Source organism: Hermetia illucens, chromosome 4, assembly GCF_905115235.1.
Source record: "Hermetia illucens chromosome 4, iHerIll2.2.curated.20191125, whole genome shotgun sequence".
In the NCBI taxonomy this organism is placed as follows: Eukaryota; Metazoa; Arthropoda; class Insecta; order Diptera; family Stratiomyidae; genus Hermetia; species Hermetia illucens.
This window is the reverse complement of record NC_051852.1, coordinates 117,253,899-117,275,043: the sequence shown is the minus strand read 5'-3', so window position 1 is coordinate 117,275,043 and position 21,145 is coordinate 117,253,899. Positions and strand designations below refer to the sequence as shown.

Here is a 21,145-nt window from a genome sequence, read left to right as displayed (position 1 = left end):
CAATTTTGACTAAATCTACTTCCATTAAAAAGCTATTGACCCAAAATATCTGGGTTAAGGAAGCTATAGCACCTTTTGCATCAAAACGGAGAGCTTCTACTTTGTGATTTGTGTTACTTCGGTTTGTTGTTTCCTTAAAATTCACCCCCACAACTCGTGTGACTGTCACTTTATCAGTTGACTATAATGAAGACACGTTCCCACGAAAGCGCCTACTTATCGGAAATATTTCCACTTAGCCCGTCCCAGCGAAACTCCCCTACCGCCATACAGTTATTTAGATAGTATCTTACTACCTCACATTATCAGTTGAACATTTTCGCGGATTTTAGCCACGAAATCAATGGTTGTTTATCATCACCTTTGATTAGCTCCAGAGATATAAAATGAATGGTAATTGCCCGGCGATATTCAGTACATCAGTTCGCTTCCGCTATTCGTTAGCAATAAATATTCTTTCCATTCTATTGAACATAATTTGCAAGCTCTGGTCCGTCTGCAGATACGTCGCGATCGCTCCTATCGAAAACGTGAGAACTACTCCATTAATTGTAGGAGCCACAAGCTTGCGCGCGCACCTGCTATTTCTGTAATTTACAACGAGCAATTGTAACGCAGGGACTGTAACCATCGCTTTTTCAATTGTACACGAGTTCAGTTCTCTATTTTCTGCTTAACCGAGTCGATTTGGCGCTGATTCCATCCGCTTTAGTTGACGGTGGTGCTTAACATTGACATTCCTAGACAATATCATCCCTCGTCCTACTCCCGGGAGCAGCTAATACGGACTACTAAACTGACCCCATTACCATCGCGTGGCCGAGATTTTGTCTACTGCCCTTGACTAATCGGAACAAAAGCAAAAATAATCGGTTGTGATACTAATTTACTGCGTGCGCTTTATATTTTATACATTTTCAACCCTCGCGTTGACAAACGACATTTTGATTAAAACCGCCCAAATTTTAGTGTCCCCAAGTGCGCGGATAGTTCAAGGTCCATCTATTTTCACACCCACCTAAAAGCCGTTATCCAAAACCAATTAACCATGGCTTCTATCAGCACCCAGGTAAGTTCCCCTCTGACCATAAACTGTTGACATGACGCTCTACAACTTGTTTTTGTCGATACCCCAGGAAAGTGCGTGAGAAATGCAAAAATGATCCATTGCATTCATCTTAAGATTATGCAACATCTTCATTAAGTAACTCGCTATGATGAGTGAAATAGATTGTTTTCTGAATATTCAATGGAGAACAATGAGAGCTCAAGCCACAGCGTACTTATCTTATCTTTATGGGATAAGCAATTTTTGATATACTAGACTTTTGTAGCTTTCCTGCAATTTAACGATTTATGAAAACGTGATGTAACAACAATGCTCGATTATTGTGGATACAGTGCAAAAAGAAATCGGCTGAGATGGCTTAATGACAATAGAATGATTATATGATCCAGACACTCCAATAAACGTCTCTGATTTAAAACATTTATTCAAAGTCGCAAGCGACAGGGAACAAGCCAATATTGATAAAATTCAATGGAACAATGTGCCAAAGAAAGTTGAGTAAACAAAACTTGAGTAAACAAAACTATATTAAAGAAATCCAATGATTGCATACACTGAGCAGGATCACTGCTCATAAACTAAGTAGATTGCACACATTCAAAACTGCAACTTGTAAAACAGATCAAATTAGCTTGAGGGCAGATTAAAAATTGTTTGATAACTTTCAATATCATTCACAAAAATATATGTTGAGCATAGCACATCAATCACACCTACACACCGTACACATCGTCGTCGGTTCGTGGCTATATGCTTCAGCTAGCTCCACGATTTTCCGAGAAGCTTGTGCTTCTCATCCACTGTTCTATACCCCGTGTGTATGTGTGTGTGGCGGCGGAAAAGCACCAGCATAGGAAATGCTACGTGGATTCCACCTCCTCATTACAGGAGGGGCACGTATCATCTTGAATAATTCCTATTCTAAACATATGCCCAGCTAGTGAATTATGGCCTGTCAGAATGCCCACAATAAACCTGGAAGCCCTCCTGCTGGTTCCGGTTCCGGCATAGGGGAGATTAACCCCTCTTTCACTAAAGCATCCGAGATTTCATTTCCCTCTACGCCACAGTGACCAGGTACCCAGAGTAGTTCCACCGTATTAAATCTAGAGATAGAGTTCAAACGGTTTTTTCATTCCTAAACGATTTTCGAGGTGATCGAAGGGCTACTCAACATTTTCAATGCCGCTTGGCTATCACTGCAGATTGCGATGCGCCTGCCCTTCAACCGCTCGCCAATCACCCAGTTTGCCACCCTTAGGATCTCATGAACTTCAGCTTGAAAAACCGTTGCATATTGTCCCAAAGGAAAAGCCCACTTCTCGTTTTTATTCGAGAGGTAGACTCCGGCTCCAGAACCCTCTTCTGTTTTTAAGCCATCGGTGTGGAAGACTTCCGTACATCCCGCCACACATTCATCTGCGAGCTCTCTCTACGCTTCAGGGTAACTTCATATCTTCTGCCAAACGGATGTATGGAGAATCGGAAGGCATTGTAAGAACTGGATTCAGTCCTCCCAGTAACTCTTCCAATGCTCTGTGCCCCCACATACGTTGTTTCCCCATAGATCTAATCGAATTAGTCTATGAGCTGCTCTCATTGGAGTGCTTTGAATAAATAGATCCAGAGGTTGCAAGTTGAGTAGTGCATTCAGAGCTGCGCCGGATGTCGTGCTCATGGCACCAGTGATACCCAGACGCACAGTACTTTGCACTGCGGCTAGTTAACGATGAAAACCTTTTTGTCTCACCTTAACCCACCACACTACGGATGCATGTACGAGCATCGGCCTAATGATGGCCGCGTATATCCACATTACCACATGAGGGCTGAGTCCCCATATCGCGGCAAAGGTCGGTCTGCACAGCCCATAAGCTGTGAGAGCTCGTTTCATCTTTACCTCTACATGTTCGTTCTAAAGAAGTTTTTCATGTAGAGTGACTCCCAGGTATTTCACTTCTTCGGAGAGTTGAAGGGTAGTACCCCTCATCTCAGGAAGGCAAAGTCCATCCAGTTTTCTCCTTTTTGTGAATAATACCATTGTCTTTGGATTAACTGAAAGACCATGTCTGAGGCATCAATTGTCTATCAAATCAACGGCACGTTGTATATTCCTACACACCGTTCCAAGATCCCGATAAGATAAAATCTATGTCCCATAGTTCCAGAAAAGAAAATGTTTTTCATCCTGGCCTGGTATCATTTGGTTTGGTTTTCCATGATTGTGTACACCCTATCCTAGCCTCCTCCAAAATCCGCTTCCAGTAGTAATAATCTTCGCTGAGTAGTCGCGTTCTTCATTCCAGTAATCCTCAAATCGCTTTCCTGTTCAATCCAAGCAATATGATTAGTGGACTCTCTACTGTACCTTTAATCATATCAGAATATAAAATAGAAAAACTGCAGATAGCACCAACAGTTGCTACCAGTTGCCAATATAAAGCGCATGGCATAGACCAACAAAAAATTTGAATTTACTAATTATGTGCCAAACAAAAATTTTGATGATAACTGGTTAGTCTTTTGTATAAATATCCTAGTTTTCAGTTTTTCCTTTGAAATTTCCGTAATTATAGGACCAGTTTATAATTCCGATGGATAGTATCCTCAATACATTGTTGGCTGCCAGTACAAGTAAAGAGAATTTAGGTTACAGGAAATTTACATAAAAGAGAAAACTTTGACATACAGTAACTTTTTCTTCTTCTGTTAGTAAAAGCGGAATTCTCACCATACCTGTGTAGTGTCCGCGATCGTTGCAACATGGCCGGTATGTCATTCGCCTTTCGCAAGTTCAATCCGACAGGCGAGAGCATTCAATAATACGTAATATTCCTTTTTTTTGTTTTTCTTTTCTTCCCATTATAATGCTCCTTAGCTTTCCCAATTACCCCTCTCAATTGCATAATTCCCTTCCCGACATTCCTTTAGATGCAACATTTAAAATTCAAAATACTTAATTTTAATTACTTTTAAAAAAACCAACAATAGGTCGCTTTCCCCTAAACTCAAGAATCCAATTTCATTTGAACAAATTTCATCATTCTTTATTACCATCGAATATACATCATCATCATCAACGACGCAACAACCAGTATCCGGTATAGGCCTGCTTTAATAAGGAACTCCAGACATCCCGGTTTTGCGCCAAGGTCCACCAATTCGATATCCCTAAAAGCTGTCTGGCGTCCTGGCCTACGCCATCGCTCCATCTCAGGCAGGGTCTGCCTCGTCTTCTTTTTCTACCATAGATATTACCCTTATAGACTTTCCGGGATGGATTATCCTCATCCATACGGTTTAAGTGACCCGCCCACCATAACCTATTGACGCGAATTTTATACACAACCAGACGGTCGTGGTATCGCTAATAGATTTCGTCGTTATGTAGGCTACGAAATCGTCCATCCTCATGTAGGGGTCCAAAAGCGGGGCGATTGTGTTAACTTTCGAGAATACATTCAAGTAATTCTTCGTCTGCAAATCAAGTTAATAAGTTAACTTCCTACCCACTCAAAATGAAAATAAATTATAAACAACAAATAATTATAAAGAAATTTAAATTATTTAATCGTCTTTCTGTCCGTCTATCTGTCTCTCTGTCACACGCATTTTTCTCAGAAACAGTTATACTGATTAACATGTGGGATATCAAATGAAACGCCTCAATTATTGTTTAATGCACAAACGAAGAGGGCGGGGGCTGAAAAGTGGTTATTTCTTTCACGGACCCATTCTCAGAACCTACCCAACCGAAAAATCTCACATAGGGAAACAAAATATGGTGTAAATAAGATTGCCCCTTAAATATTATTAAATTTTGTTAATGATAATTTTAATAATTTTTATTAATCTTTATTTTCTTAATTTTAATTACACAATATAAATTAAATAGGGAAGAGTCACCTCTCCCCTCCGGCTTGTCTTGTCTCGAACTCCAACTTCCATCAAATGTTTTCTTTCATTTTTCGCAACGTAAAATATTTGGAGGTAGATGATTCATAAATCCAAAAAACGTTTATAGCAGTTCTGAAAAAACTGACTTCACCACCAACCACCTAGTTTCCAACTCCAACACCATAAAACGATAACATAACCAATTAAAGGTCTCTCAAGGCACGGAAACATTTCAAAGTCACCTTGGAGTCCATTGACAGTTTTTGCCTAATCCCGAAGTACTGATAACGTCAAAACATTCAGCAATATCTAAATAATAAAAAAAAATATCTTAATACAACTATATCTACAAAATGATCGCCACATACGTCGGTTATCGGATTTCTTCACATGAATTTTACTATTCACGTTATTTTTTGCAATTTTATCATGTCAGATGGATGTTATTGAAAATATTTCAAAAAATTATTTGATATAGATAATTAACGCCATTTCAGACAGTGTTTACTGAATTTTTAAATATTCGACTGGATTGGTTGAATGTTGGGGTGTTTTCAATGAACGCATTATGTTTTTGCGCGAATTCTCCATATCATTAACCACTGCTTAACTCCTCATAAACATAAATATGAACAAATTATCATTAACTGACAAATCGGAATCAACAGTATACCAGAGACTGCAATGTTCTTAAAACACTTTCTTGGAAGATAATTGCTTTGATGAAATAATCTTCGAATCTAAAGCTTTCGCCAAGACGGTCAACCTTTTATATAAGACTCGAAGGCAAATATCCTGGTATAAATTCTCTAATCTCGTAGAATAGTTCTTTCTGGAGTTGTAGTCGACGCCCAAGCAGACAAATGCGTTCGGTTATGCTTATCAAGTATCACACATATGTAGTTTGAGGTTTATTTATTTTTATTGAAATTGAAAAATTTTACGTGTATGGGGACCTGCACCCCCTTCAAGTGGAACGTGGAACAACTCACCGTCCGTGTGGGGGTTCATAGTTCCCACGTTCTCTCCTAATTTAGTATCAATCGGTAGAGTCGTGTCTGAGGAAAATGCGGGTGACAAACAAAACTTTTAAAAAAATTATTACAAAGTGACAATTGCTCTAGTTTTGTAAGGACTAAGCTGCAAACGGTTTTCATCTCGTAACATTCTGGCAAGGAGTAGTGAAAGTAGCACAAGGGGTCCGCGAATGGAATCTTAAAAACATTAAGGTTGCGAATATTATGTAATGTGTCACGATAATGAGCTTTGGAGGATATAGACCTAGCCCGTACAAAGTTTGAAAAGGACACATGCTTCAGTCAAAAATCTTCGGGTTTGCAGATATGTTGGGTTAAGGAAAATCAGACGATCTAGATATGTCGGATAGGGAATGGCCTTTTCAAAGTTTGTTTCGAGTAAATCTCCATTGCACAGATCCAATTATATGGCAATCACAATTATGGCAAAAGAATCACCCTACGGAAGCATATTCAAGAATATTACGGTCGAAGAATTTGTAAAGAATGACTGAGGAATGGATATTCATGAGTTGATAGGATGAATGAAAGAAAAAGCCGGCCAAAGAAAGTGTGGCTAAGTAGCGAGCGAGTTTGCGGTCTTTGGTCAGCCGTAGATCCTTGTAAGAATCAATAATGGTTAACGGCTGACCGTCAAGATAATAAACAGATGTCGGGGGAGAGGTAATAGTAAAAAAATTGCCCTTCTTCAGACATTCCTGAATGTTGTCCTTCTGCAACCACCACATATTAGCCTTAAATGAGACCTGCCTTTCCCCAAACTGGGACTACATTGAGCTCACCACCTCACCTGGCTATAAACAACATAGAAATATACAATAGGTCTCCTGCGTTCAGCATCATCCTCGCCAGAGCTATACTTGCCATGGTTTCCTTGTTGGAAGCATACCGCACGTTTTGCTTCTAACTGAGCTTCGCGCTTTTCGTCTCTCCCAAGTGTGTGATATCCGTCTTGAAAGTGATGATATAATTCTCTATTCAGATGCAGGCTTTTACAGCGCTTTATGACGAGAACCACTCCACTTTTTTCTTCCGCAAATATCAGACCAGAACTCTCTAGCTAATCCTTCGCAAGAATATAACTCGAAAATTTGATATGTTTTGTGACTTCAACCAGCACTATATCGTCGGCGCAACACACCACCGTGGCTTCCTCCGGGATTGGAAGGTGAAGAACATCATTGTACAGGATGTTCCACAGCAGTGGACCCAGTGGAGACCTCTGTTGGATGCCAGCGGAGACGACATACTCCTTGGGCCCGTCATCGGTCTCATGCCAGAGACTCCGTTCCTCTAAATAGGTATTGATAATTACTGCGAGATAGACGGGAATGTCAACCTTCGCCAGAGATTCCAGTATTATAGTCACCATCACACAAAATTTGCTGATAACGCCCTTTCTGTGAATTACAGTTTCGATCAAACAACAACGTATCATAAGCATTAATAGTGGCATTAATAGTGAATCAAGCTTTACGGAACCCATACTGCCAATCCAAAAGGCCCACTTTGCTCTCAACAAGCGAGAGCCATCAATAGCAGACTACGCGCTTCAGTCGATTGGCGGAATTGTCGTCATATTCAAAGGTCGCCCTCCTTTTGCTTAATAATTTTTAACAACTAAATTGCCTGCTGATTGCTGGGGGTGTAGGACCCGCTAGCGCACCAGGACATATAACATGACAGGACAGGGCTGACAAAGGTTAGGTCTCAAATTGAGGGGGGCCCCCATTCCGAAAGATGCTTAAATCGCATGCCCATAATGGCGCTCCACCAATCAAATCTATGACTCACACGCCATCAGGACGGTTTCTATTTGGTTCCCTTATGATGACAATTTCCATCTCAGATTCGTAGTTGGTCTACTCAAGTAAATCCAGTCATGCTGTAAAAGCACCAAGAAAACGTTGTCGAGATTTACCGAAACTAACTCTTTTTAGGGCACGTATCGCATTCTTGAATACACGCGTGCGTGGTTTTCATACCGAAAGCGGACAGATGCGCCTATGAGTCCGCAAAGAACTTTCGACCAATCAGCCCGAGCATCCACTTAAAGATGATTATGGAGAGAACGCCCTTATCCAAGTTTCAGCACACCTATATCAAAGGCAAGTCCACAGAAACAAAGGGGCTGGAATTATACCACCCGTGGCTAAATGAACGAAGATTTATTCTTTCTTTCTTCAAGTGTAAAGTATTTGGGTTTAATTCTATATCCTAAGTTGAATGAGAGACTAATTATACAATTTAGGATGAAGAAGGCAGCCTTCTGCCCCTGCAAGAGGACCTTTGTAAAGTGATGAGATCTCCGGCCAAAGATAATTCTCTGGATGTATACAGCCATGGCTCGTCCCATCCTAACGCACGATCCTTTTGTGTGGTGGCAAGTGCTAAGTAAAAAGTGCAATAGAATGAAACTTAGTAGGATTCAAAGGACCGCGTGTGCAGGTGTTACCCGGACTCTGTAGTCCTGCCCGGCAAATGCTCTCAATGTATTCCTACAGCTCCTTCTCCTAGACTTTCACTCTAAATACGTACGTGTGGCGTGCAGAGCTGTCAGACTATATGAGCGCGAACAGGAAACCCTACGGCTATAGTAATATACTAGACAAAGCATCTCAGGAACTCTGTGCATTCTAGACGAACTACGCCACAGAAAAGTTGTAGACTTTCCAACCAGGGCAGCGTTGTAGACCGGTGAGGTGTTGCAAGGCCATGCCACTATATTCTTCACCGAGAGGTCAAAGAAAGTCAGTGAAGTTGGTGCAGAAATTTACTCGGATGCACACAACGTAGCCAACGGTCTCATAACATTTTTTTAGTCCAAGCGGGAAAACTGGCGATACTGGAAGCCTGGCGGTGGCTGGAGTATGATCTAAGCCTCAAACTTAACATAACCATTCTGAGCGACAGCCAAGCGCCAATGTCTTGTACTCAGTGGTTTGTAGCCTTCGAGCAACAATGGGGATCACCTTCCATGTACTCTTCCCAGAACGTAGAAGAAACACTAGCACGGAACATTCGTCTTGGTGCCACTGCCGGTAGAAACCACGTTTCCTAGATATGCAAATTGATTCCATACTGTGCCCATTAATGTAAATAAGGAGAGTGTGATGACCCGTCAGCCTGAGAATCTTAGTCTTGTTGGCATTTATTTTCTTTCCAAATCTACTTGCCTCCTCTTCAAATTTGGCGCAATTTAGCCAAGGTCCATGACCCGGTGAGAGAGTAAACAGTTGCCATCAGCGTAGTCGATTTACTTCAGGAAAAATGAAACGGCCATTCTATCCCCAAAAAGCAAATGGTCGCTACTACTATCATCAAAGTCATGCCTTTGCAGTACATGCTCGTGCAAAGTGTTACCAGGGACACACCAACACCATTGACTCCGGCTACTCCAGTCCGACGCAATTTCGGGGAAAGTAAGTAATTCAGCTGGTTAGAAAGTGGAAACAAGAGTAGGAAGGATGTCAAATGAAACACATGACTCAAGCCACAAAAAGCGGAGCCAAGGTTTCTCAAGAAATCCTAAGGCACGTTGCTAACCGGCAACTCCGAAGCGTCCACGTTAAGTTAATGAAATATAGAAAAAGACTCCTTGAATCTTAATTTTCTTCAGCCTCTGTCCCGTTCACAAGCGGGGTCTTTAAATAATGAGACAAAATCAACAAAACAAAATCAACAAACAAAAGTATGAAAATTTATTTACAAAAGAAGTCTTTAATATCGATAGGTCTAAGTTAACCCTATGCCAAGGTGTAATATATTACTCTATGCAATTGATCTCAGTGGGGCGGCTCTTTTTCGATAATTTGATGATATTTCATTGGACTTTCATTTCAGCGAAACAATCGCCTATTATTTTGTACTTCGCCTCTCACGTTTCAGGATGCAGTTAATGTTTCAATTCTTTTCGTTTTACGTATCTGCATCTGCAATCTGCATCCCAATTCTCATCATCTTTTCAGCTTGCAAGTGAACTTGGACCACAAATCCTTGAATGCTGCCCAATAATTTTGCGCTCGAATCCTCAACAGTTCCAATTTGAACATAATAAACCACATTGAGCAAAAGTATCCCGAGGAACCTTTACTTTTCGGTTTGTCCTTGGAATTGTTCTTTCTCCTGCGATTTGTTATAAAGCACTCTAACCGTTTTCACAATTTTTTTACGACTTAATGCACGTTGTGCTAATCCTTGATAAACTCGAACATTTCGTATTTGCGCACCAAGCTGTGTGAAGGGTAATTCTTCTGGATCAGGACTCTGTTCTCCATGAGTTCCGACCTTATTACGTCTTTCATAAAGTCCTTCGCGTTCGGCACATGTCGACCTTCCCTCTGCTCTATCTTTAACAATATTGTCTGTCTGTCATATCTGCTTCCTCAGAAACAGTTATTCCTATTCTTAACGAATTTGGTTAAAACTGTGAATACCCTCGTATGCAGTGAATAACATCGTTCTACGATGAGTTTAAGGAGTGGTCCCACACATGCAAAAGGGGGTGTAAAATTTTTCCCACCGGATATAGTTATGTGGGGTATCAAATGAGAGGTCTCGATTAGTACTTTCCAAAGCTGGCCTCGTTATTGACATCTGATGTAAGAGGGGGAAGGCGAAGATTGGAAGGTGGTATGGATTCTCAGAAATTACTCAGCCTATATGGTACCTAGGTCTCCAAACCAATATCTGTTTAAAAAAGTTAATAACAGAATAGTGCAATCTTTATTATTACTGTATACTTAGAAATGGGTTACAAAAACCCTATAATCATCAAGTTTATTTCAGTTTGCGCTCATTTCTCCTAATTTCTTCATGTTTTTCATTTAAATCAAGTCAGGATGTGAAATATTAGTGACATGTAAGCTCAGAATATGTAACTGCTCAATGATAGAATAGAATATATTTCATCCCTCAAGAGGGGACACAAGCGTTTTCCTTCAATGAGTCGCTGGTTTTTCTCCCCCAAGGTAATTGATATTATCATTGTCGCACTGTAACTACTTCAAATTTCAAATTTGGGGTTCGCCCGTTTTAAGCTGGCATTTTTGGCTTTTCAGTCTGAACTAGAAGGTCAATTCCTATTCAACGAACAACTTTACCCATACAAACTTCATAAAAATATCGTAAAATAACAATAAAGTCTAAACCAATTGAAGTGAGCGAATATGATAAACAATGCAATAAATATTGAATGAGTTTGAATCTTCAACAAGAGCACGCTTTCGTGGACGAAGTAAGAAATGACTGACAGCTTGTCATATTGTGCCGACAAGTTATCAAGCGTATTATCAACCTGTTGTGACACTAAAATATGAAGAAACAATTTGATTCGCATGCAAAACTAAAGTTGTTTTACTTCATGTTTTGTACACTAAACCCACCTTTTCATTTCAAGTTCCCTGAATTAGTTGCGGTAAATGTTGTCTAATTATATAATAAAAAACTAAACTAAACTAAATTCATGAAACCATTATTTGAATAATTTCTACAAATAATTCAACTCGACTGCAAGTCAAAGTCATCCCTTGTCAGGTGAGCAAACAATGTCACGTTAACCCATGAAAGCCCAGTGTAATCTCATGATCTTAAAATAAACATAAAATAAAATCTCACAAAGCTCAATCTTGGGAATGATTTATCGTATTCTGAGGAGAACTATTCAAAAGTTATTTAATCGAATTTTGTTTCGCTTGGATCTCACTATTGTATTTAAAATCAACGTAATCACAAGCCAACCAAACAATGATGTCAAACGCTTTATCACAAACGATATTTATTCTAAACTTATGCCTGTAAAGCTCGAGAAACAAGATAAACTGCATCCAGATCTTTTCCGCGTGAAACAATTTTCAACAACAATTTATAAAGAACAGATGGTGACACGTAGTCCCTAAAAGTTGATTTCGTCAAGATAAAAGCAAGAAAAGGCCAAAGCTGCCAATGTCATATTATCTTTATGCCCCCCCCCCCCTTTTATCCCCCAATGTCATTTTATCTTCTTGCATTCTTTTCTCGATTTCCGTCCCTTCTGACGATTTTTTCTGCTATTTACGCTTAAGCCTCTTCTTTTTCAGGCTGTTCAGAAGCGGTTTCGGCTCGGTCTTGATCAGTTGCACCATTTTCATCGGTTCAAAGCCCAATATGGATGAAGTCGCGAAATTCTGAAAACACCATCTAGTGTATCAAGCCAACGTTATTTCGGTCAGTCTTTTGGCCGTTTTCCATAGACTTTGATGTCCACACCAATCTTAGCAAGTAAATTCTCTTCAGCGCCAATTACATGTCCATATCATCCAAGACACCTACCATGTTACGCAACTGCTTCGTCTTCATTACCGCGAGGCGCCATTCATAGAATTTTATAGTTGGCCAAATTTCAGAACCATAGAGGGCGACAGCGCGTATAACACTGCGGTAAATTTTGGATTTGAGGCTTTTAAAAGGAACTCCTTCTAACGCCTTATGGTGCCCCTATAAAGCATTTCTTTCAAATTCCCTCCGAGAAACTGATCCAGTGGATTCAAATCGGACGATTTTGTCGGATATTGTACCGGCCTATAACAATCTTTCCACCATTAGTGATATTTTAAATTTAAAAAAATCCTGGTGAAACCACATCTTGCTCCTTCTGTTAAGTGGCGTAAAGAAAGATTTATACCCTTCATCTGTCAATTGGTTGGGAAAATATAAGACCCTGTAGGTTGGTCTCAAATGATTCCTACCCAAGCTTTTAAATTTCATCGATTTTCGTGAAAATGTACTCTACTTTGGCTTGAAATGGTTTGAACAAACTTTCTTATGTTTTATTGGTGAGATTAGTTGCAAGTTATGCGTGTTTAAAGTATGATGATTTTAGTAAGTTACAGGAACACTTACATAGGCAATCGGACTTATTGGTGGACCATTCGTTGCTTTAAAAGAAATTACTTTGGTAATTTTTTTTTATTAGAATATGGATTATCAGAAAGTGAAAATTGACACAATAACTAGATTTATTACGTTAATATTCTGCAATGTATAGCATTAAACGTCCTTTTAATCTGATTAGTTTGCCGTGATGACTTCTTCACAATTCAAGGAAACTTGGTCCACATCCAACTGAAATTCCGCCATCCCAGCTATTTCACCACACTTTCCTTGCACTTATTGGGGACACTTTTAATTAACATTCAAATGCAATTACTGCACTTCAAAAACTGCTCCCCGTCCTACTGATCACTGATCCACCTTATCAGCCGTTCCAGGCTTGTTAATTTTCACTATCACCGACCCCAACCTTGAAATTTCAATTCCAAGTCGGCGAGGTCGTTAATGCATTGCAAAACAAGACTCAATACCAGCAACAACACTTCCTTTGTTCGATCACGTTCAGCTGAGATTACTCACTACCCACCTTACCCTAACTTCCGAACATACCTCTTTCGCTAGCTTTCAGTTCTCCTCACTTCCCCTTTTGTTCATTGTTGGGGTGTCAAACTGAATATTATTAAAAATGTCAAGCAATGACGGCTTTACGGATTCTTACCAGGGCACGATGCCTAGCCTCTGCCCTGGGAGCAGCGTGATGGTAGCGGCTCGCAGGTGTTGAGTGCTCCTTTATTATTGCCTTCCGCCGTGGGTTAGAACGCCTGTAAATGAGTTCTGAGAAGCAGGTTAAGTCGGTCCCCCTCATTCTCGGCAAGTGTCCGATCCTCCCTGTTCAGACAGGCAGAAGATATTGCCCCGTCTTTAGCTACAGCTTTAGAAAACCTGGCTGTTTCTGTGGTTTGTTCGATCCCCTCACAGAAGCTGTTCCGTTTTGCTTCCATGATCGCGTTGCTATACGCAGTCAGTTAATTTTTGGACCTTACCCAGTCTTTGGTTTGTTTGGCCGGTTGAAGGCATACATCCCTTCATGATTTAACTGTCTTATCCGGACAGCTGGCCTCATTTGCGTCAATGACGACTTTGTTGCGGCTTTCCACTACTGCTTCTAGTTCTAGTTCGCTTTTGATGTCACCGCCCCCTTGACGGTGAGCCATGTTGTTGCTCATATGCGTTGCATAGGAATCCCAATCCGTTCTTCTAGGATTCCTTATTATTCTTTTTATTTCAGAGTTGCCCTCAACATCAAATCTGATTATTCTGTAATCAGATATAGACGGCTCATTCGGCACCCTTCAATTCCCGCCCAGCCCGTTCAACAGAGTATTTCCTAGAGTTATGTCTAGCACCTCTTGTCTAGTGCTGGTCACGTATATTGGAGTGTTCTCTATGTTATATATTTCTAACTTATTGCTAAGAATAAATTCAAGAATATACTCACCTATTCGACTAACATCGTTGGTTCCCCAGACTTCGTGTTGGCGTAACGCCCTCCTCTCACAATACTTCACCAGTCTAGCTAGTAGCTCCGGTGGGACCCAGATGTCGCTTCTTCGGAAGTAGCCCGATGCCACGACTCCCTCTCGAATGCTCCCCCGGCTTCCAGCGTGACTTGGATAGCCACGAGGTCTCCGGTCAGGAACTCTTAAAGACATACATATTTCAGACTACGTTTAAGAATGATGCTGGCTCTTGATTTTTCGCAAGAGGAATCCCAACATGCTTCCTCTTAACAGACCGCGAATCTTCCCTCAGTTCCAATGTTCTCCTTGGAACTTGTCCTTGCAATTACCGCAGATACAGCTTTCGTATGATGGAGGTTTATCTAGACTGTCTAAGTGCTGACCATTATCTCCGTTACTATTTGAAGCTCTTCTCCATTGTCGGAGTAACACCATCCTCCTCCGTCATGGCGCTTTCCTGTACGTCGCTTTCCGCACTAAGCCCTAGAAGTTCTAAGTCTCGGTCGTCCAACTTCTGCTCTTCACTGGGCAACAGGTTTACTTCCCTGATTGATCCAGTCCTTTCTCCGAGATTCCTTCTTTCTCATTCTGAGCGATTAAAAGGCCCATGAGATCTTCCATTTCTATTGTTGCGGTTTCGGAAGAAATACTGTGGACAGTTGCCAGTCTGACAACTTAGTCCTTAACTACTCTTCCACGAGTGTGTGACCTGGTCGAACGCGTATCAGAGAATCCCTTGCATTCGATTGTTTCCTGCTCCTCACGACTGAGTATTTGCTCGGGAAACGTTTTTGGTAGTATAGCCAGTCGAATGCCCTTGACCGCACTAGCCTAGCTAATTTCGGGTTTCCTGATTCCTGCCTTCACCCCTGAACTGCCTGGGTTTTCTCCCCCTTGTGTTCAACTACCGCAAATAACCATGCCTACCTCAACTCATATTCTAACCCCAAATGAATTTTATCGGCTCTGGCATTTAAAAAGTATTTTTTTTTTTCATTTAAAAAATCGAATGAATGAAAAGCTGAAAAGACTATAAATAAAAAGGTGACCCTTTCAGAGTCCTGCCCCAACCGAAGTTTACCTTACAGATAACTGTCGACAAGATAAGCTAAGTAACTGGGTGCAATTGCCTGCAGCTTCAAATTGGAGGTGTGTCTTCCAGACACCAACGTAAGCCCCCTGGCAATTCTATGACTCAAGATATATTCAATTCTTCAAGCAAACCACCAACGTAGGTGGCTATGCCCCATTTAGGCACACCAGGCAATGTAGCGATTTCTTTGGTGTATCATCGAGTCCTGTTGTTTTGTTGCCATCCATCCTGCTGCAAACTTCGTTACCGCGTGCAATTTTGTGCCACCAAAAGTCTCAGGAAGTAGTGGCCATAATTGCTCTTCTGAGAGAATAGCCCTCGAACAATTTTCAGAAAAGAACAGGATTTTTCATACGTCTGAATTCCCCTTTTCAAAGAGTTATCTAGAATATTCCATCTTCCTTCGGTGGGTAACATGAGGCTTCTGCTAAATTCCTTATAGGATGTTCTTTCACCTCTTGGTCGTTACTACAAACAACTATCTTAAGCTCTCATCCAACACTGTGCAACATCGGAGGAATCAACAGCACTTTGGCACACTTTCGCAGGATGATTTGACATTGAAGCATCTCAACAGAGATGTGTGCTCTCTAAACTATCTCTCTTTATCCAATGCGTATTTTTCGTAGGTCTAGAGCTCATAGGCTATCGATTTTAGGAGTCTTATAATGCTGACAATAGATCGTCTTTTTAAGCCTCCCGTAGAGATTTCTGCCTTAAAATTGAGCTTATCTAAAGCCTTATATTAGATGCAAATTTCATCCCTTTAAGCAGGCACTTCAGTATTCCAAGCAAATTTTTGACTGACTACAGAAGCTCATAGCGTTGCGAACCTTCTCAATGGGGAGCAGTTTTCACCTGATTTAGTAGATTTGCGTCAGATATATTGCACGTTCTTCGAATGATAAGTGCTCTTGAAGCCACTTGCGTTTGGGGTATTTCCACTTACCGAAGTTCTGACCCCCCTATTCACAATCGGTGACACGCCTCTTTTATTTCTAAGGCCCCAAACTGAGTAAATGTTTTAAATACTTTCGTATAAGGGAGATAGTATTCAAAATCTACCCCATGAGTTCTATTTTAAAATGTTATCAATATCGATTTCTGGTGTAAATCAGAAAAAACAATGCTTCTAAAAATCAGATAAACAGTGCATGTTGCTATTTTTAAATTTTTTAAATGTTTTACTTTGATAAGAAATTGCTTTTCAGTGTATCCATTTATGTACGCAATTTTAGGGGAACACTTTCCATTTGAATATTGGTATTTTCTCCAATAGAAATTGCCATCCAACATAGAGTCGGGGCTTGCAGTGGATTTTCAAGTTACTTTTTTATCACCACTTCGCACCTAATATTAAATTGTCATACATACGGTATCTTCTTCATTTCATCAAATTGTACTTGAACTTTGCCTTGGTTAGTGTGCATAGTATGATCTGCAATGAATTATTTCCAATACCATGTATCTGTTAACAGCGGTGATAGAGAACGGAGGGATGATGTTAAATTTGCACGTGCTAAAGTTTCTTACTTCCACCACCAAACTCCAAACTCCACTTCAGTCCTCCACTTTTTCTAGGATTTGATCCTAGTAAAATAGATAAACAGCGCTGCTATCATAGCGCATCAATCGCGCTTATGCACCAGCGTAGCACCGTAGCTCTCTTGTAGAAATGTGTTGTACTTCCCTCCATGACTTTTACTCCTGTAATCAAAAGCCTTCTCAAATTAGCATTCGCAGATGAAGCGCATATCGCAAATATTAGCGCCTATCTATATTCTAGGCATACACGCGGATATCTTGATGAGAAAGCTAAAGTGGCAGTTGATAGGTTATGCATTGAGCAATAACGACAGCTAAATTATGGGTTGAGGTAGGAGAGAGGCAAAGCCTCTGAGCACTCAGACCTTAGTGGTCCATTGTAGGGTAGGTAGGTAGGTATCAGTGGCCGCTCCGAGGAGCCCAATTAGCGCTTTGGTGCGCCGTTTTGATGCCACAAACTCCTAAGACCGTGACTGTTGTTATGGAAGCAGGGAAGCAGAGTCCAGCCGGATCGGATCTTCAGAGCCAGCCCGTAGCATTCACGAAGGAGAGCAGCTCTCCCACCCTGCAGCTAGAAATCTCTCTGAGGTCCCCAAAGAATGGTTTACCCAATGTCCGCAGCCCGACTCTAGCCAGAGCTGGGCAATCGCAGAGAAAGAGCATAAGGGTTTCCCTTCCTTCTCCGCAGCTTCGGCAATCCGAGTTGTAGGGTATGCCTACCGGCATGGTCCCGTGCAGACCGCCGTAATCTTGAATGCATTTGCACACCGTCAGCCCGCTCATTCCCCTCTATGTTCCCATGCCCGGGAACCCAGAGGAGAGTGACCTTGAGCGTGCCGCCCAGATGGTTGAGCGCGTCTCTGCACTGCCCCATCAGCCGGGAAGATGTCGTCGTTGAGTACATACAAGCCTTGATGGCCGCTTGGCTGTCGGTCCGAATGGCTATGTTACGCTTGGGGCTCGAATCACACTCCAGCCATCGATAGACTTCCAATATCGCCAGTACTTCCGCCTGGAATACACTGATGAAACCTGGGAGACCATACGATTTGGATACACCGTGTGTATTCGAGAAAACCCCCGCGCCGACTCCATAGGCCATCTTTCCATCCGTAAAGAATACTGTGTCATAGTCTTGCAACACGCCGCCGGTTTTCCACTTTGCCCTGGTTGGAAGATCCACAGCAAAGTTTCTCGTAAAGTTCAGCTTGCGTGTGACATAGTCCGTGGGGGATGCCCAGATTTCTCGAGGTATTTCATCTAGGATGTTGCTGTGGCCGTAGGACTTCGCTGCCCAGCACCCGGACTCACGTAGTCTGACGGCACTGCACGCTGCAACATATTTGATGTGGAGGTCTAGGGGGAGGAGATGCAGGAGTACATTGAGAGCATCTGCCGGGCAGGATTGCAAAGCCCTCATAGCACCTGCACACGTGGTTCTTTGAATCCTATTAAGCTTCGTTCTATTGTATTTCTTCTTCAAAGCCTGCCACCATGCAATAGAGCCGTACCTCAGGATCGGACGCACTACAGCGGTGTACATCCAGAGAACCATCCGCGGCCGGAGACCGCATTTCTTTGCAAATGTTCTCTTACAGGCATAGAAGGCTATACAGGCCTTCTTAACACTTAGTTCTATGTTCAACCTCCAATTTAGCTTAGGATCCAGGATTACACCCAGATACTTTACATTAGAGGAAAGAACCAATCTTTGTTCATTCAGCCGTGGTAGATGGAATTCAAGTATCCTTGTCTTGGTGGTTAATAGCATCAGTTGCGTTTTAGTTGGGTTTATGCTGAGTCCGCATCTTGCGGCCCAGTCTGGTCCAATATACTGGATTCCCCCTTCTAATGGAATATCCCGGATTCGTTTATGAATCGCAGGATTTCCGTTAATGGTTGTGATGCTCTCCGCTGCAATTGGAGCACATCACGTGGATTCCGCTTCCTCATTACAGGATGGACACGTCCGTGATGGACACGAATTATTCCTATTCTGAACATATGCCCAGCTAGTGAATTATAGCCAGTCAGAATGCCCACAATACTTCTGCAAGTCTTCCTGCTTTTCGACAGGATAAACTTTGCAGTATGTTTGTTTGGTTAAGGTTTCGCCAACTATCATTATAGGAGGCTTGTTCCCAGTTTTTGATAGCAACGTCAGCCAAGGCTACCGACATCCCAATTGCTGGTTCCGGTCCGGGCATGGGGAAATAATAAAAAAAATAAAATAATAAAAATTTGTTGTTTCTTTTTCGTTGGTGTGAATGTTTATTTTTGCAAATACCGATAAATCACACCAATGAAAAAGAAACAATAAGGTTTTATTATTTCAAACGGTTTCTATATTCCTGAACGATTTTTGAAGTGATCAAAGTACTACTCAACGCACTCAATGCAGCTTGACTATCGCTACAGATTGCGATGCGCCTGCCTTCAACCGCCCGTCAATCATCCAGGGTTGCAGCCTTTAGGATCGAATACACTTCAGCCTGAAAGGCCGTTGTGTATTGTTCTAAAGGAAAAGCCCACTTCTCGTTTTTATTCGAGAGGTGGACTACTGCTCCAAAACCGTTTTCTGTCTTTGAGCCATCGGTGTAGAAGACGTCAGTATATCCTGAGACGCATTCTTCTAGTTCGCCCCAGTTTTCTCTCCGTTTCAAGATAGCATCGTAACTTCTACCAAACAGATGTATGGGGATCTGAGAATCGGAAGGCATCGCGAAAACTAGATTCAGTTCTCCCAATGACTCTCCCAATGCTTTGTCCCCCCACGTCCATTGTTTTCCCATAGATTTAATCGAATTAGTCTATGAGCCGCTCTCATTGCTCTGCTCTGAATAAACAAATCCAAGGGCTGCAAATTGAGTAATACATTCAGAGGTGCGCCGAATGTGGTACTCATGGCACCGATGATACCCAGGCACATAGTTCTTTGCAGTGTGGCTAGTTTACAGCGAAAACTCTTCTGTTTCACCTTAACCCACCACACTACGGATGCATAAGCGAACATCGGCCTAATGATAGCAACATATATCCACATTACTACCTGAGGCCTAAGTCCCCATGTCGAGGCAAAGGTCCGCCTACACAGCCCATAAGGTGTGAGAGCTGGTATGATCTTTACCTCTACATGTTTGTTCCAAAGAAGTTTCTTGTCTAGAATAACTCTCAGATATTTCACTTCTTTGGAGAGTTGAAGGCTTGTACCCTTCATCTCTGGAAGGCAAAAAGCCCATTCAGTTTCCTCCTTTTTCTAAATAATACCATTGTGATTTTATTTGGATTTACTGAAAATTCATGCCTGAGATACCAACTCTCAATAAAATTAACGGCGCGTTGTGTGCTTCTACACACCATTCCAAGATCCCGACCAACAGCCAGTACATGTAGCATGTTTGTTTTCATTTAGGGAGTGCGACTTTAGCGTCTTCTCGCGAATGTGACGATCAACCAGTCTCTCCAGACATTTCAGCGAAAATGATGTTTGGCGGATTTGTCTGAAGTTCTTTGGATTAGAATAGTCACCTTTCCCAGGCTTTGGTATAAAGACTAACTTCACCTTCTTCCAAGAGGAAGGCACGTAGCCCAGAGCAAGACATCCTCGGAAAATATTTCTTATAAGTTTCTCTAAGTGCTCTATACCTTCCTTTAGCATCGCTGGGTAGATGCCATCCATACCAGGTGGTTTGAAGTGTTCAAATGATAGTATAGCAGCTCTCGCTTTTTCATTGGTAACAGCCGCTCTCGCAATGTCCCAATTCCCCTTGCAACACCTTCGTGTTGAAGGGTTTTCAGACACCGCCAATTCACTTCTTCCCACTTCTGAGACCTGTTCTCCCGGGTGGTGTACTTCCAAGAGAGTCTGTGTAGACGCAACTCTGGAGTTCGTGAAACTACCATTCGGTTTTCTAAGAGAGTCCAACTTGGCCCACTCATGCTTATTAAGGACTCTGCACAACCTGGAGTCTCCTTTTCACCTTCCAGTTCCTCACAGTATGTTCTAGAAGAGTCTCGTTTCGAATGTTTTACGAGCCTCTTATATTCACGCTGTGAGTAATTATGGGTTACGTTATGCAATGGAACCCGTTATCCCAGAATCAGTGGAGATGATAAGCACATTTCTCGGAAAATCGTGAAAGAGTTGAAACAACGATAACGCATAGGTGTGGCT

General features: G+C 41.7%; 1 protein-coding gene across 1 annotated transcript in view; it reads left to right on the top strand.

The window, feature by feature from the left end:
• The first annotated feature begins 426 nt into the window (after positions 1 to 426).
• LOC119654823 (hexokinase type 2) overlaps positions 427 to 21,145 on the top strand; it is a 265,870-nt gene continuing 245,151 nt past the window's right edge. Inside the window, exon 1 of the mRNA XM_038060390.1 lies at positions 427 to 1,069. Within this exon, the coding sequence (XP_037916318.1) occupies positions 1,049 to 1,069 (21 nt within the window). The 5' untranslated portion in view covers positions 427 to 1,048. The remainder of the gene's footprint in view (positions 1,070 to 21,145) is intronic.